This window comes from Urocampus carinirostris, chromosome 20 (genome assembly GCF_059441175.1).
Source record: "Urocampus carinirostris isolate Australia breed hairy pipefish chromosome 20, RoL_Ucar_1.0, whole genome shotgun sequence".
NCBI classification, from domain to species: Eukaryota; Metazoa; Chordata; class Actinopteri; order Syngnathiformes; family Syngnathidae; genus Urocampus; species Urocampus carinirostris.
Window position 1 is genome coordinate 25,384,802 of NC_142368.1, and position 18,014 is coordinate 25,402,815.

The following is an 18,014-nucleotide window of genomic DNA, read 5'->3' on the forward strand; positions in this document are numbered from 1 at the left end:
AATTTAGTCTGTATGATATGTTTATTTATTTAGTACACTTAGTAAAACAGTGTTTAAAGACGAGCTTGTTCTTTTCCATTTCATTGGTATCACAAGACACAGCAAAAGATACTGATTGCATATATACAAACGTTATCATGTGTTAACTCATTTACTAGTACATTACTGTGAGCCCAAATGTTTTTTCGCAAGACCACAATGTCACAAGTAAAGCAGGGTTATTTTATACGGCTTTGAAAATTCCCTGTTAGTGTGCTTCAAACTTTGTCAATAAAATTCTTAAGTGCTTGTCTTGTTCTGTGATGGATAAGGCCGATGGAAAAGGGCCTGGCTGCTTTTCTTTCTCAAGGCGTTGATTCTTATGAAAACAAAACAAATCAGGAAAATATTTTTTTCTGATTTTATGGAAAAAAACTTAAATTGTTAAATGAGAAAAATATATATAACTTGATCAACAGCAAAATTTTGTTAACATAATACAAGAAATGTCATTGAAATACATACATTTACCCTGAAAAGATTTTTATGAGGACGACATATTAAATTGTTGGACTTTTTGCAATGTGCGTCAGATTTACCCGAATCTTGTGGTGAATTTCGCGAAGGCATTCAAGCAAAGCATCGCGCCGGTCGCAGTGCTCTCGCCATTTCTGCCAGAATTTGGGTAAAAGGCGTGCTTGGACGTCTTCCACCTCTGCCATCAAGGTGACCACGACGTCAGGATATAGCTGATGCTGCATCATGTGCTGCACATCCTCGGTGTTGTGAGGGAAACCCTCCAGGATAAAACCCGTCGACCTAAAGTTTATTGAAATCGTGATAGAAAATGAAAGATCGCTAGATCAGGGTGCAGGTATGCAGTTGAGAGCACACATAGAATAGAATAGAATAGAATAGAATATACCTTTATTGTCATTGTTACAAAATGGGTTAACATATTGTGACAACGAAATTGGGCATGACACTCCAGTTTTACACATTCACAGTGAGGTATGAGACAAGAGATAAAGGAACAGAGAATATAAGGTTATAAAACAAGGGGGATAAGGCTATAGTTATAAATATAAATATAGACTCTAGGTCGCAGGTGTCAAACTCAACTCAATTATATCCGGACCGCGAAATCCTTTTATATACATCTACTATAATGGCCCGGGTCCATGAAACCCTGATAACTTTGAAAGTATACTCTGATACTAAAAACCAGAATGGCCGAAAAAATTATGTTAACTGACATTGCCGGTCGTGTGTCTTATTTGTGGCGATTTTGTGGCCGTAAATAAGGAATTTACTGTAAAACGGCACTACAAGACAAAACTTCAGAGTAAGCTGAAAAACCTTGAATCCAGAGAAAAGATACAGAAAGTTGAAGAGTTAAAGAAGAATATGAAGAAATTTTTAACTAAAGCAAATTCCCAAAGTGAAAAGCACAATTGTATTTATAGTTTTTTCATATTTTCATTTTTATAGTTTTGACAGGAGATATTTTTATGGAGAGCAACGATTTTTGTTAATTCTGGAATAATATTCCTGACTGTTTTAAATTCATATTTATTTATTTATTTTTTTAAAAAGGAAAGTTTATTCAATAAATATTTATCCTGTTCGGCCCGCGGCCAAAGGTGTGGTTTGAGTTCTGGCCCTCTGTATAATTGAGTTTGACACCCCTGCTCTAGGTGGTGCAAGAGCTCCTGTTCCTCTGTCCCCTATCAAGTACAGCGTTTTTTCTTTTTTTTTTTTTTTCAGTTTATTGAGGTCAGTATTGAACGACATGGTCTTTTACAAACAATAATCCATGTAACGAATGTTTATATAGATGTATTCTCTGGACTATCAAGCGCACCTCAAAACCCAAACGTAGCAGAACATTTGAAAGTATCTACCGCAAAATACAATAAATATGATTAGAAATGCATACAGCACATACTTACAGTTTGTGCAAGGATTTATCAATTAAAAAACATCGCTGACCTAGGTCGGAAAACATTGTACGCAACAGTAGTCAATCCCAAGTCGTGGCTGTGAGGACGCCGACACCTAACCAATAGAGATGAGACCAGGGGTCGGGAACTGAGTACATATAGCTCAAAGATAAAACAGTCATGGTGAATTTTTTCAACATTAAATATCATGCAACATCTATTGTCGCACATACGAAGCCAGTGGCGGTTCTATACTAAACTATACCATTGGACAAGAGAGACAGTCAGAGGTGAATGTTTGGGTGGGGCCAAACACGGGACACCCGCAGTCTTTCTCCTTTACCCAGCTCCGTCTGCACCTTAGGTAAATATGTTGCTATCCACGTTCTCAGTGTATGTGCAGCCCTTTGAGACTCCTTGTGATTAAGGGCTATACAAATAAACATGACTTGACTTGACTTCCTTGTACCTTGTTTGGTAACCATTATTTAAGCTCTGGCATTATTATTATTTCATAGATTTTATCAAATCACCAAATGTCACACAATTAAATAAAATATGCTGAAGAATTAGAGCAGGTATAGCATTTTGTTAAATATTGTCTTAAAACACTCCCAAAAATGTATAAATCTACATATTTTTGTTTTTGTGGCCCTTTCGGTCATAAACGTTCTAGCCACAGGGACGAGACCATCAGCAGCCCAAATGATACAAGAAAAAGTCTTAGATTTTATCTCATTATCAGACTATTTGTACTTATGGTGCATGAAATGAATATTAGAAAATGGAGAAGACAGAAAGTCATCCTAAAAAAGACATTTAAGTCGGATTCATCATCAGATACACCAAAGAATTGTTCCCCTTGTCGTTTATTTCTTTATGTTTTCTCCATTCTCTGACATTCATCTCTGGCACCGTGAGTAAAACTACTGTGATGTTGAGATAAAATATAATGCCTTCATAATTGTCATCTAAACCACTAGTGGTCTAGATAAGTTTTGGCACTCTCACTGATGCGACCCGAGTTTCATTCCTGTTGCATACAATGTTTTGCTCTTTGGGTCAGCAATAATTGCACTATTACTGCATCTACCATATAACTGAATATCTACAGTACTGTGGCTCTTACTGTTGTTTTAATCTCGCGCTGTATAGTCTTTTGATCGGGTGCTCCTAATAGTGCGGAAAATCAGACAAATGTGCAAAAAAACACAAAAAACTGAAATCCCCAGGTTTATTTAAAAATGCTGATGTTCAAAATGTTTGTTGCATATACCCCTACTGTAATCCAAAATTATTTGATCTGTTTTAGAGCTGTTCTGTAAAATGGTGGACAAGTATTAAAATAATTTTTAAAATAAAACAAATTAAATTTAATATGGGTGCGTATAAAATTTAAATGTGGGTAAAAAAAAATCAATTTTCTGCACTCTAAGCACAATTTTCCCCAAAAATGTGCAGGCCATTGCATGCATGCATGCGTGTGTGTGTGTGTGTGTGTGTGTGTGTGTGTGTGTGTGTGTGTGTGTGTGTGTGTGTGTGTGTGTGTGTGTGTGTGTGTGTGTGTGTGTGTGTGTGTGTGTGTGTGTTATGTTACATGTAAGGCTCGGTTTTCCAGTACGGGTTGATGACCTCTTCAAGGACATGTGAACTCAATGGAAGGTCATCAGTCAAATAGGCTTTAATACCAATTTCCTCATCGGTCAGCCCTGGATCCTCCTAATTTACAAAGGAAAGTCCCCCCCAAAAATCAGCAAAAAAATACAAACAAAAAAATGTTAAGCAATGTAATGCAAACTTAACTCACCTCAACGGGTTCTTGGCCTCGGGCTTCCTCGATTGCAGACTTCAAGCCCTTCAGATGCTCCTCCGTCGACTCGTCGGTAGGAATGACACGCTGCTTCAATTTTGGCATGAGAAGCGTTTGAAGATGCTCCTTGAACTGAATGTGGAAAAGACCAAGCTGCTTGGCCAGCCACTCGCCTTGAGTGGTCTTGCCGGAGCCACGGCACCCCAGCACAAAAATTCGGAGAGCAGGAGGCTAAAAGATGCATGAGATTTTAACAGGCTCACGACTTTAATACTGTCCTATTATCCAGCTGGTACCTTGAGAAGCTCGGTACGTCCGATAAATTGCTCAGGAGAAAGCATGAAGACCTCCCTGGCGTCCACACTGGAGAAATAATAGACCTTTTCCCGATACTTGGCTGATATTTCGTCTGTGCAAGGTACTAGCGCATTCTGCTTGTTGAGAACTATCGGGCAAAAGATGTAAGTGTCGCCAAAGGCCCTCTTAGAAGATGCGTCCCCTGGTGATTCAGACTAGGAGATGAAAAAAAAACGTATCTATGACAATGATGTTCAAAGAATTAGGAACAAAAATAATTTCACATGCCGAAACAACATAAGCAGTCACGTTGAGGCAAAACAATTATTGATTGTTGATTGATGGTTTATTTCAAGTTATTATTTTCAAATAAAAGATGATTTTAATTTTAATCATACCGCAATCAAGACAAATGAAATGAAAATGAAATGATCTGCATTTATATAGCGCTTTTCAAGTCAAGACTTCCCAAAGCACTTTACAGTGTGCGCTTCACATTTCCCAATAGCGGCCGTGCAGCCATGCGAGGCGCTAACCTGCTTTTTAGGGGCATTAGGGGTTCAGTGTCTTACCCAAGGACACTACGACATGTAACACGGAGGAGCCGGGATTCGAACTGCGATCTCTTGATCCCAAGACGAGCGCTCTACCTCCTGATCCACTGTTATGATTGTTATGTTTTATTGTATAAAACGTGCTGTAAGAATAAAGTTGAGGAGCGAAATTTAGAATTTAGTTATTTTAGCTAGGATCTTTGGGAGGATTTATATTATTGTTTGTATGAAAAGCTACATAAAAATGTCACACATATATAGTAAAAATGTTTCCCTGTTGTTCATACAAGCAAATGGCCTGTCGTTGTTAGGTTTGTTAAGTCATGTGCATGAGTAACAATTGCATTAATCAAGGTGTTGGTTCCGATAGAATATTAGATTCTGCTGCTTGGAGTGGTCAGTGGTCAGGAGATATAGTCCCAAATTTGGCTGCCAGAGAGCGTTAGGGCCCCCACAAAGGTGGACCCCACAAAAGCAGATGTTAACTGTTTTTGTTGGTATTTATTGGAGCTGCCTTTAACAAAACATAGCTAAAGACACTCATGGAGGCCTGAAGTATAACTGTGTAAATCTTCACAAAATTCTGTTCAACTGTTTTGTAGCCAAGTCACATACAAACACACACGCATGCACGTACACGCACGCACACACACACACACACACACACACACACACACACACACACACACACACACACACACACACACACACACACACACACACACATGCACACACAAGTTTAGATTAGATTTAGATAGAAACAGTTACCAAAGTTCTTGATGCATTGTGATACTATGTTTTCTCTCACAGGTCAGCTTTGGCACTACTTTACGTATATAATTTGGTATTTGGTCACGCAAAAAGGATAAGCAGATTGTTTACTGACATCTTCGCCCTCCTCTGCCTCCTCTGCCTCTTCCTCCTCCTCTGCTTCTTCCTCCTCCTCGTCCTCGTCGTCTCCAGTTTCCAGATTTGCAATGGCTTCAATATCCTCCGCTTCCTCGTCCAAGTCAACGGCGGAGAATTCTCTGGGCAAATACTTGAAAGGCTCTAAGTTAAAATGAAGGACAGACCATGTTTTTTATTTCTTTTTTTTATGTATTTTAAATCAAATGTTGGATGCAAAGAACAAATGTTCAACTCACTTTCCATCAGCTGGACAATTTCATCCAGAAGCTCCTCAGGGCTTCTTTCACCAGTGGGCAGCACCGAGTGGCTGATGCTGAGCGAGAGCTGAAGGGCTTCCCATTCTTTAGTGAACTGATTCTTTGCCGCTTTCTGTACGGGCTTTTCTGAAAAGATTGTGCAATGAAAGAAGCTCAGTTGATTACTGGAAAACACCGAAAATACACATTTCCTTACCTTCAGTGTTTTCTGCTGGTGGTGCTCCGGACTGATCTGCAGCACAAACAAAGTATGTCAAGAGAAACCAGATTGTAATTTTGGAGGCAATAACATTGAAATTCACCTACTCTGAGTGACCTCGGTGTGCATGAGACAGAAAAGAAAATCTGGATGGATCCCGGCACGATGTAGAGCCTCCAATTGGGATGGGTTCCTGGGAAAGTTGTCGAGTACCCAGCCGTTGCCCACATCAGCACCCATAGTGGAAGCTTCGTTCTGTGAAACCAAAAATAAAACATACCTAAGTGTTTTTAATGATGATGATGTCACTTCAAATCAGTCAGATCCAAATACGTATTCGCCTGTGCCTGCTTTGGCCACCTGGGTGCACTGTAAAACAGCCATTGATATGCATCCATCCATCCATTATCTGCACCGCTCATCCTCAGTAGGGTTGTTATTCAAGCTATCTTCGGGCAGTGGGCAGGGACACCCTGAACTGGTTGCCAGCCAGATGCAGGACACTCAGAGACAGATAACTCACTCAGTCATTCGCACCTAGGATCAATTTGAACTTACCAATTAACCTGACATGCAGCCGCCGTGCTGCATTGCTTTGCATGTTACATGTATTTTGAGATTTAAAGGGCCATAGTGTATGCCTAAAATTGGCCAAAAAAAATATTCATTTAGAAAAATTATACTGATTTGAATAGTGGGTAAAAATAAATGACCTATCATAAAAACGTCCCCCTGCACCCTAGTGAGGATAAGTGGTGCAGAAAACGCATGGATGGATAAACGTGCAAATTTTTAAATACTCAAAGATTGAGAGATTTGTATTTATTTGACATAAAATGAGGCTCACCTAGAGGAAGCTGACATAATTGTATGCTATCTTTCAGCTATGGATACCCCGGAAAACCAAAATATTGGTGAAAGGCTAAGTAGTTTCCATTTTTCCTTGTATTTTGTAGCACTTGTTTTCAGTTGTTCAGTTTCAGTATTACGAAGTGTCCCTTAAAACAAATTATTTTATGTAAAAGGCGGATACTTTTTTTTCAACCACATTTTAAAACTCTATCATTTTTTAAATTTTCATTTTTTTAGGAACATATATTTTTTTACGCGCAACCCTACTGAGGATAAGCGTTGCAGATAATGAATGCGTGAATGAATGAATGCATTTTTTTATGATTTTTTTTTTTAAATTTTGATATTTTGGTCTTCTATTGATCTGCTACCATATCGTGATGTTTGTATGTCCCAATGATCCTAGGAGTTATGTTGTCGGGTGCTTTAAGCCCCTGGTAGGGTCACCCATTACAAACAGGTTCTAGGTGAAGGGCCAGAAAAAAACACAGATTAAAAAAAAACCCTCCAGACGACACAAAACTTTGGTGAACAATTTCCCACGCCCGGACGCGGGTTACTGGGGCTCCCTTCTGGAGTCAGGCCTGGAGGTGGGGTCCTTTGCCCTGACCTGCGCTCATGACGTGGGTCCCTCTTCCCATGGGCATACCACTTGTGGGAGGGCCCAAAGGGGTCGGGTATGAAGGGAGCTGGGTAGCAGCCAAATGAGGGGTCCGTGGCGCACCAATCCCCAGCTTCAGAAACTGGCTTTTGGGACATGGAATGCTACCTCTCTGGCGGGGAACCCGAGTTGGTGTGTGAGGTTGAGAAGTTTCGATTAGATATAGTCGGACTCACCTCCACACACAGATTGGGCTCTGGTACCAGTCCTCTCGAGAGGGGTTGGACTCTCTTCCACTCTGGAGTGTCCCTCAGTGACAAGTACAGAGCGGGTGTGGGCATATTAGTTGCGAAACGGCTCAGCGCCTGTATGTTGGGGTTTACCCCGGTAGACGAGAGGGTAGCCTCTCTCTGCCTTTGGGGGGCTTGAGGGGTCCTGGCTGTTGTTTGTGCTGATGCACCATATAGCAGTTAAGAGTACCAACCCTTCTTGGAGTCCTTGAAGGGTGTGCTTGAGAGCGCGTCTCTGGGGACTCCCTCTTACTGCTAGGAGACTTCAATGCTCACGTGGGCAATGACAGTGAGACCTGAAGGGGCGTGATTGGGAAGAACGGCCCGCTTAACCTAAACCCGAGTGGTGTATTGTTATTAGACTTCAGTGCCTGTCATGGTTTGTCCATTACAAACACCATGTTCAGACATAAGGGTGTCCATATGTGTACTTGGCACCAATACACCCTAGGCCATAGTTCAATGATCAACTTTGTAGGTGTTTCATCAGACCTGCGGCCGCATGTTTTGGACACTTTTTGAGGGCGCATGGGAGGTTGCCTATCTTGTCTGCATGTGTTTTGTGGACTTGTAGAAGGCATTCGACAGTGTTCCTTGGCAAGCCCTGTGGGGGTTGCTTCTGGAGTATGGGGTAAAGCACAGTCTTATCCGGGCTGCGCAGTCCCTGTATGCCCGGTACAAAGTGTGGTCCACATTGCCAGTGGTAATTCGGATTCGTTTCCAGTGGGAGTTGGACTCCGCCAGAGCTGCCCTTTGTCACTGATTCTGTTCATAACTTTTATGGAAGACCCAGTGCTGGTCCGTTGTGGTGCAGAGGGAGCCGAGCCGAAAGGCAAAGCTCTCAATTTACTGATCGATCTACGTTCCTACCCTCACCTATGGTCATGCACCGTAGGTTATGACCAAAAGAACACGATCCCGGATACAAGTGGCTGAAATGAGTTTCCCACCAGCCGTAGGCCCCGGGGACGACCCAGGATAAGGTGGAGAGACTATGTCTCTACGCTGGCCTGGGAACGCCTCGGGATCCCGTTAGATGAGCTGGAAGAAGTGGCTGGGGATAGGGAGGTCTGGGGTTCCCTGTTAAGGCTGCTGTCTTCGCGACCCGACCCTGGATAAGCGGAAGATAATGGATGGAAGGATGGATGGATGGAAGGATGGATGAATGGTCTTTTTTTGAATACTCTAGTATTTAGCGTTGAAGAAAGTTGTGATTATTTTTGGCATAGAAGAAGGCGCTTGTTTTGCATTGGAAGCCCAACATAGCACAGCATACAAAACCTGGTGTGTTTTTTCTTTAAACACTGATCAAGGTAAAAAAGAAGTACATATGATGCAGTTTTTCCAGGTTGAAATTGAGATGCAGGATTAAAATTGAGATGCAGGCTGAAAGCGCGGAATAAAAAAGTGCATACAAATCATACCAGAAAAATATGGTAGCTTGAAAAACACATTCGTATACAGTATATAAAGTTGGTCAATGCCTTATTAAAAGCACTAATATTTTTTTTGCAAAGAATAAATAATAGATAAGACTGACAAATGTTACATGAAAAAATCCATGTACAATACTGTATATCCATTCACAAATCCATATAAAGATATAAAATGTACCTACTTCTCTTATGACCTTCATCAGAGCCTGAGCATAGACTTCCTTGGCGGCATCCTGTTTTTTGGCTTCCTCCAGAGCGGTTTGCACAAGGGCCACCACTTCAGGATGATCCTCTGTCACTGAGGACAGGATAGGAACATATTTAATAGTTTCACTTCTTGTAATGTTTAAATGTGTCAATTGAGTTCAGTCCAAATAAATATGTGCTTACCTTCCACAGCAGGTGTTCCATCTTTGGGGGATATCAGAGTTATAAAAGTTATGTTACAATGAGCCAAGATTAGGACAAATACTTACCAGAGCTCTGCTCGTTTTGCTGCTTGGTTCTGATTTTCTCCATGGCGACCTGCGTGCTGTCCTCTTTGACCTTGGTCAGCCATTCCTTCTCCAGTTCAGCCACCAGAGGCTCCGCCAGCTTCTCCAGCTCCAGAACCGACACGTTGTGTCGATCGCCCATCAGTTTGGCCAGGGCTGCCCTGCCCGAGGCCTCCGTGCCGATAAAGCACACCCTACAAGGTGGGCTTGGCATCGGTGGCAGCAGGTAGAGCCTGGGGTTGGTCACAAACTTATCGTAGGCCTCTTGGGATGAAAGGATGTACATTTTGTCCCGGAAGCTGCGAAGGTTTTTGGATGAGAGAGGCTTTGAGGTTGCAGAAAAATTACACCTCACCCAACAGAGAATTCTGGTTTTCCCGGGACCAAGAGACCTTCTTTCAAAGCGACCGGACAACTTCGCCCCCAGCGGCTCCTCCTCCAGCGAAAGCCTGGCACCAACATCCTGGAGGAGGACATAAACCTCAACAGATCCTCCTAAAAGGCAAATAGGAAGTAGCATTGGCAACGAGTCATAGAAGCAGCAATCGAAACCCCTACTATTGCTTTTTTAGTTAAAGTATCCCCAAAATTGTTTAAAAAGTAACCGTTTCGATGTCCTCTGGCAACTCTTCATTCTGATGGAGGACTACTGGAATAGACACACGCTGTATGGCCATTGAACCCAGGCGTGACAAAACAAACTAGAAAAAAGAAGGGACGCACTTGCCTATATAAGTATGAAGGGGTGACAATGATGGCAATAGCACTTGAGCCACTTACTAAAAGCAACTCCTCTGGTGTGTCGCTTCCATCCATCTCAAAGAGGTAAATAGGGTTGTGGTCCATCATGTAGTCCTGACTCACAATGTAAAGCCATTACAAAAAAAGTTCCTGCTATTCTCACTTGTGACGTTTAGAATTCGTACCTCCAGAGGTCTGAGGATGTTGTCTTTGTAGGTATTGATTCGAAGAGACGTATTTCTGGACTGCCGTTCAGGGATCCAGACCAGCTGATCAATGGTGCATCTTGGGCTCATTTGTTCTTCCTCCTCTTCATCCTCATTCTTACGCCACAAAGACAGGCAACATGTGAGTCTGTGATCACATCCACCCAAGTGCAATAAACCCCCTTGTCCCTCAGAAAGTATTTATTTCTCAATGCCTGTTAATCAGCCAGACCTCAATACTCTTTCTTACCAGAGTGAATAATATGTATGAAATTATCAACGCTCAAAAAAATCAAATGATTTATTTCTATATATGGTTGGTTGTTTGGTTGAATCCCTTAACCAATAGGGTCGTAGGGGCACCATTTCTTGTGGTGTGTCTTTTGCAAGTACAGCCTGGTGGCACCCATACCTCTCTAGGCCAATATGATTCAACACGGTCTCTAACCAAATACCGTTTGCATGATAGGAGAATACTCTAACCAAGGGGTCGGCAACGCAGTGGCACGCGAAGGGTTGACCAGTGGCACGTGAGCGCACGGCAAAATAATACAAATAATGATTTTTTTTTTAAAGGACAATTTTACCTGAAATTTAGACATTTTTAGTTGCGCGCCGTGTTTACGATAGCGCCCCTCCACTGCTTTGTGAGTGCGTGTCTGCGCCGCGCCTCGCAGAGGAGGAAGGATCCGTGTTTTAACGTACCCACAGAAACACTGGCGCACGATAAATGAATGAATAATGACGCCTCCTCCTGTGAAAAAATCTTGTTCTTTTCAGCCAGTGTGGACAAATGACTGGGGCTTTTTGCAAAATAATGACCGTGCTGTTTGTGCATTATGCCTCGATAGCGTTGTGCCTCGCGCATCAAGTGTTAAACATCATTACGAGACGAAACATGAACATGAATTCAAGGATAAAGCTGACAACGCTGTGTCCAGGTTTGGCCAACAAACACAGACTCTGAAAACCTTTGTCACTGCTAAAATCACCCCACTGAAGCAAGTTATCACATTGCTTACTGCATAGCAAAACACGGAAAACCTCTTAATATATGCGACCAAATCAGCTATTAATTCTGTTGCACTTATTTTCAAGTAGCCTTCTGCCTTGCTGCTGTTATTTCAAGTTTTGATTATTTTCTGCAATAAGATTTCATTGATGAATGGTATGGTGGCTGTTTATATCACTTGTTTTTGATTGTAGCTCATTGTTGATGAAGGATGGTTGATTCTGGTTAATTCTTGTGGTAAAAAGTTCAAGTCATGGATTGCTACAAGCCTTTCCACATGTTGCTCACATCCAATTTTTTATTTATTGATGAACAAGTATAGCGGAAGATAAAATGGTCAGTTATACGATTTCAATATATATCCATGTTGTATGTTCGGACTGGTGTTAAATTACAGCTCTGTTGGATATTAAAAAAAATGTTGTGTGAGTCATTGATCTTGGTGTGGCACACTGATTCACAAGACAATTTGAAAGTGGCACTCCACACCGAAAAGGTTGCTGACCTCTGCTCTAACCACTGCACTAACAAAACATATTTTCATATATAAAGTAAAAAAAATTGCTTAATGTATCATTCATATATTGACGATTATAATAATGAAAAAATATATATCTACCAACAGAGAAAGAAATCTGTACTTGGAAATATTTTAATTATTCTTATATTACTAAACATTTCCTTCATTTTCTAACTGGCCTTTTTTTTTATAATGGTGGAGTTTACGTCTGAACCTCTGAGTCTTCCTTATCCTCCTCCTCCACAATTTCTTCGTCAATGAATCCTGTCACATGGAAGTCGTTGTCCCATTTCCATTGATCTTGGTTGTACAGAAGGCCTGTCATTGGGTGCATCTTCTGACTTGACAGCCTCTGGACTAGGTCTTTGTCAGCACACTGATGAAACAGAAAATACATCTATTTCCCATGATGAAAATTTTAAACACTAATAGATGCACAGTGGCATAACATCACCTTGATGTTGATGATAAAGTCAGGCTTGAGTTTGAGCTTCCTGATCATTTCCATTTGCTCATCAACGCTCACGTCCTCCTCCGATATAAATGGGAGGCAGCTCAGCACGTAGCCTGGGATGAGTAATTTCAACACAGAATCTGTCAAATGTGCTTTGATTTTAGTCAAATGCTGCCATACCGTAATGTTCTACTTTGGACGAGTTCAGCATGTCGAGAATTAGCCGGAGGACCACGTGTTCCGGTACACTCTGGCCCGCATTTAGGATTTCCAGAAGCTGTAAAATAAACAACTCAATTGTAAGCGTGGAAAATCATCGGGAAAACTGTTCGTTAAAAAATTGTGAAAGGCATTACTTTAATGCCATCCTCTGTTTTATTTCTGATGTGAGAGTCGAGCACCTCCGTGTCTGCCATTGGAAAGCAGATTGATTAATAAAAACTGTGACGTTTGCAAAAAGGTACTGTGAGTGATTCTATGCTTACCGTCAATTAAAACGCACCCCCAGGTCTCAGCAATGTTTTTAGCCAAGGTGGATTTGCCAACACCCTGCAGCAACAGACGTCAGAACGTTTTATTGTTCTGACTTTTTATTGGTGATGTGTGAAGCATTAGAGATACACATGTCAGCAATTCTCTGTTATTGATCCTTCTCGACACACATACTCTTTCCACGCTTATTTTTGTACTTTTTTAGTTCTTGTATCAGGATTTCGAGGAGTACTGATGAATCCTGTTTGAAATTGTAACTAATGTGGCTGCTTTAACATACACCATGGACATGGAAAACAGGATTTCTCCTTTCTCCGGTAAAGTGCCTGACGTGCAATTGTGACATTATTTACCGGCCTTCCAACAACAAGAAAGCAAGTGGGTTTGGAAAGTAGACGGCGTCTTTCTGCGTCCTCTTCGATGAGATTGTCCACGAGATCCATGCTTGCTTGCTATACTCTATAATAGAGGACAAACATGGTCTAATGCAGCAGAATTTGAGAAATAACGGTGGTAGAAATCGTTAAAATAACCATAGGCTTTATTTATGTAAAGTATTTAAAGGTGTTGTTTGCAACTTGAATTTTTTCTACTCTCTGCTGTCAGCTCCTGGCTTTAAATCATGATTGCAGCCTAAGTCAGCTCATTCCTCAAGTACTAATAAACTCTTCTTTTTCATCTTTATTGGGGGTTGGGTTTCTGTTTGGACTGTATTTGAAACATGACTTTTCTTATTTGTACCATTGTCAGGTTACACTAACGAAACCCGGGGGACGAGCATGAAATACACCCCTTGTCCCCTTTCCCCTTTCTTGCTTCCAAATGTGTCATAAGTCCTGGAATATGTGTGCTAAAAGTAAGATAAAAGCAGATAGGCGTGTAGAAAAACCTTATAAAGGTTCTTTGAACCCATTTTGGCATTATTAACACATACACAATAAAGACAATATTTACTTCAAACTACACATCCCAACTTTAAAAGAACAGTGTGTAATATCTGATACCTCCATGTGGTACAAAAACACCTTCATTCAGTAAAAAAAAACCCACATTCATTTGAATAATAGGCAAAGATACACAAACTATCATACCAATAACAATGTTTATAAATATTCACAGGTCAGGGAATTTGTATTTCTTTTACATAGCGAGATCCATACTTAGGAGCAATGTTCCCTCTAATTTTCCACGGGTCTGAGCGTTCACTCAAAGTCGGTGAGCAACGCTTGAAACAACAGTGAGCAACCATAATCCCAAGTGTGGCAAGATAATTAATTATAAAACATGTCCAAAACTTGACATCAAGTTACATTTTAGTGAGTTTCCGGCAATGCAAAATTATTTTTCTCTTTTGAATGAATTGACTCATGTGCTATTGCAAAGGTTGTACGGCCTACAAACATCGTTTGTTCTTACAATACTTTCACAAGATATCCATTTCTTTTTATTTCTTGATATATTTTGTCGAATGATATTAACATTTTGGGGGGCTTATTTAGTCGGTTGTAAGATACAGAACTGTAATCACTTTTAGTGGAAGTACAATGTTGGCAAAAAGATTCACTTGATATAATTGGAAATTATTTGATGCAACACAAACTTTTTCCGTGTTTTTTTCTACTTTTTTTTTTTAATTCCTTTAAAAAATATCTCATTGTGTTTATTTTTTTCCGAACTGTTACTCTTTTCTTTTTGTTCTCAATTTACTTTTTTTCCTACATGTCTTTCTTTTATTTTTTTCTGGCTTTTTCTAGATTCTTCCTTCTTTTTATTCTTCCTTTTTTTCTCAGCTTTTCACTACTTTTTGATTTTGGTATTTTTTTTCTTTTTTGTTTTATTCCCGCCTTCCTTTAAGTCATTTTGTGCATAATTTTACATAATATTTGGTCATGTTGGGATTAAAGAAGCAAAAACAACCTGAAGAGCCGTTTAGGACCCGAAAGAGCCGGTTCCTTTTAGTGAGCCGAGCCAAAGAAGCCGGTTTTCGACAAACTCTACTAACTTTACTCAACTTCGTTTTACTTCAAAATACCGCATTTAGGACACAACGTTAGGGGAACCCGTGTATTTTTACCTTCATGCACTGTAACTTTTACTTAAGTCGCTTCTTAATTAGTAATTTTGAGCCCTCATTTTTGTGTGCTAGCTGGATTTTCTTGTGCGCTGAGAATGTGCGAGCAGTGCGCAATTGCGCACGCGTGCAGCTTAGAGGGAACACTGCTTAGGAGTCTCCACCATGTTTACCTGGCATCTTGCTGCTACACTGTGCTCACCTGGCACTGGTTTTGGTTCCCATTAGACGATACAGTGCCATCTAGTTGTCAAATATTACACAATGTACCTCAAGGGCTTGGTCAATATATATTTTTGGGGGAGGCGTGAGGCATTCGTGACGTGATTGTGCTGCTTCTTTAGCATATTAGAACAGCTAAGGTTACATAAAACGTTTATTAACGGGATAACAAAACGTTGTACTGTGTTCCTGTATGTCAAACTCACATGCTAAACTCAATTGTAGTACTTCACAATTTAAGAAAATTCAGTGCAGAGTAAATAACTGTTGGACATTTTGTCCATGTTTCCAATAATTCAAAACATATTCTAAAAAGATCATTTACCTTACTTGTCACGGATGAAAAATAACTGGCTGATGTTACAATCAAACACACAAAACAAAAACAAAAAGCATTGTTTCCAGCAGAAGCAAGCGTCAATTTGGTTAGTTTAGTATTACCACAACTCGAGATAATGCAGAGCGGCGTATGTTACCATAGTAACTATCAACAAGCGAGCCCAGACAACATTTTGAATATTTGATTGCGGTTAACATACTTATACCTAACATTTAATAAACTAAGCATAGTTATAGTGAAGATATATAGTTGAAAACGCTTAAGTAGTGAGATGAATAGTTTTGATAAAGCGAAGTTTTTTTTGTTTGGGCTTCGCAGGGCGCTGTATCAGCTTCCGCGTTTGCGACAGTCACATGACTAAAACAAATTTTCTTCGCGTAAGCATTCCCTAGAAAAAAATATATGGACTGCATTGCGATAACTTCATATGGCGTTTTATTTTGAACGTTTTAAGCATTCGGTTTCCTGTTAAGAAATGAATATTGCTGTCGTCTGTGGCTGTCGCTACTCGTCGCTTTTTGGTTTAGGAAACTATTTAATCATATTTGTTTTGTTCATTCTCCCATTTCAGTTCTTCTGTTGTGTGCATCGTGAGCTTGTCTGTGAAAATAATTTTCAGCAAACATGCCTCAGTCTGCAGCTGTCATCAGTGGGCTCCAAAGTATGGATCTATACGAGACCAGAGCAGTAAGTACATTTTGTCCCTGGCAACACATATGTCCAAGGGGATATTTTCAAATGTCACTTTTCCTAGATAAACCTGTGCTTGAATTTTAAATTTAAGGAGACACAATGATATCAGACGAGTGTAAATTCGAAATACTAAAAATGGAGGGCAACTGGGGGCTTACCTTGTAGTGGACATTAGATGGCAGCAAACGCTAGTGTGTCACGCTTTGCCTTCTTTAATGTTAAAAGTCAAGTCACATTTTTGTAAAAACCTTCATCATAAAATGTCTCAAACGCAAGAGAAGTCAGAAACCTTGGTAAGGGGGCCACCCACACAATAGGTTATTCTAAGATGACAAGACTCTAATTGGGTAACGGCAACCATTCACAAAAAGCAGTCAACGTCAATAATAGACATAGGTAATATGCTCAATTGTTCAAGAAGTTCGAGATAGTTCAGTAACAATTCAGATTCCCACCTCAGCCAGCTGGTCAATGCAAATAAAGACTTGCTCCAGATGCTGGTCCGCGGACTTGACCCAGTTCATCCTTCTCTTCCAACGCCACCAGCCTAGCAGCCATAAATAAATGGAGAACACTTTCTAGCTTGCAAATTTCTTCTTTGCTATCAGCATTTTTCAGGCAGAGCCTCTGAGCAGGAACACAGGTGGAAATGAGACCTGAGAGATAAAAGGGGCATGTTCATGTTTTGTATGTTAGTAACAGAAACTTAGTCACATCTTAAATCATCATCATATCGGACTAGAACTAGGGCTGGAACTAATGACCTTTTCAATAGTTGACTAATCACCGACCATTAAAACAATTTTTTGAATAAAGAAAACTTATTTGCTTAAATTTAACCTGAAGTTGGTGATGTGGCAAATCATAATAAACACAAAAAAGACGGTACACATACAGTGGTTTCGTACAAAAAATTAATAAAAATGCTTTGTCTAAAACCAGTATCTCACAGTGCTCGTTCAGTTACACATAAATAAACCTCTTTTCATTTTTAGGGAAAGGCAAATAAATAAAAATTAAGTCAACATTTTTTATTCATGCAAACCAAGAACAGGATCATTAATTTCAGTAGAACAGAAAAATAAAAAAAAAGATTATGTGCATTTTGTGAGGTACATTCAGTGTTTTTTTTGCAAAATCTGTAACAAAAGAACTTAATGATCCTCCACAGTTTGAAATAAAAATAGTTTAACAACTGACGTTTGTTCTCTGGACTGCATCCATTTAATTTCAAACACATTTGTCAGACAGTCTGCCATAATGCTCAAGCTCTCTTTTCTAGTGAAATATGCGTGTATAAAATGTATGATACATGTCATCAAAACTGTATTGGATTAAATGTTACTTGTATCTTTCCGATGCGAGTCTGACTCCATTGGTTCAAATGTCCCACGCGCTTTGTCTTGAAATGTTCGTACATCACCGAGGTACTGCCATGATGGGCAAAGTATGCTTTTCAAACTTTGCTAGTATTCTTTTTATTGGCCTTATCCAAGCTAAAATGCGCTGAAACTTTAGAAATTTTGGTAGGCGTACTTGATGTTGACGCCGTTACATCTGTATGTTACTGCTCGAGACAGAGAGGCTATTACGCATGAGCGACTCTCAGCAGAGATTATAATCATGTAAGATGCCTCACTCT

General features: G+C 40.2%; 2 protein-coding genes across 3 annotated transcripts in view; one reads left to right on the plus strand and one right to left on the minus strand.

The window, feature by feature from the left end:
* The window catches only part of ak9 (adenylate kinase 9), a 48,434-nt gene extending 32,594 nt beyond the window's left edge, over nt 1-15,840 (minus strand). Inside the window, exons 1-22 of one of the 2 annotated variants that reach the window (XM_088324772.1) lie at nt 15,665-15,840; nt 13,400-13,505; nt 13,040-13,103; nt 12,911-12,963; nt 12,735-12,831; nt 12,555-12,667; nt 12,315-12,476; nt 10,548-10,685; nt 10,402-10,476; nt 10,227-10,322; nt 9,977-10,116; nt 9,604-9,920; nt 9,518-9,538; nt 9,310-9,425; nt 6,056-6,203; nt 5,946-5,981; nt 5,729-5,875; nt 5,470-5,633; nt 4,029-4,244; nt 3,730-3,963; nt 3,520-3,641; nt 579-798 (exon numbers count right to left, since the gene is read on the minus strand). In XM_088324772.1, coding sequence (XP_088180898.1) covers nt 579-798; nt 3,520-3,641; nt 3,730-3,963; nt 4,029-4,244; nt 5,470-5,633; nt 5,729-5,875; nt 5,946-5,981; nt 6,056-6,203; nt 9,310-9,425; nt 9,518-9,538; nt 9,604-9,920; nt 9,977-10,116; nt 10,227-10,322; nt 10,402-10,476; nt 10,548-10,685; nt 12,315-12,476; nt 12,555-12,667; nt 12,735-12,831; nt 12,911-12,963; nt 13,040-13,103; nt 13,400-13,489 — 2,769 coding nt within the window. In that variant the 5' untranslated portion in view covers nt 13,490-13,505; nt 15,665-15,840. The remainder of the gene's footprint in view (nt 1-578; nt 799-3,519; nt 3,642-3,729; nt 3,964-4,028; nt 4,245-5,469; nt 5,634-5,728; nt 5,876-5,945; nt 5,982-6,055; nt 6,204-9,309; nt 9,426-9,517; nt 9,539-9,603; nt 9,921-9,976; nt 10,117-10,226; nt 10,323-10,401; nt 10,477-10,547; nt 10,686-12,314; nt 12,477-12,554; nt 12,668-12,734; nt 12,832-12,910; nt 12,964-13,039; nt 13,104-13,399; nt 13,506-15,664) is intronic. The other variant, XM_088324771.1, reaches the window with a different exon arrangement.
* Nucleotides 15,841-16,162: 322 nt separating this feature from the next.
* The window catches only part of fig4a (FIG4 phosphoinositide 5-phosphatase a), a 114,116-nt gene continuing 112,264 nt past the window's right edge, over nt 16,163-18,014 (plus strand). Inside the window, exon 1 of the mRNA XM_088324773.1 lies at nt 16,163-16,366. Coding sequence (XP_088180899.1) covers nt 16,304-16,366 — 63 coding nt within the window. The 5' untranslated portion in view covers nt 16,163-16,303. The remainder of the gene's footprint in view (nt 16,367-18,014) is intronic.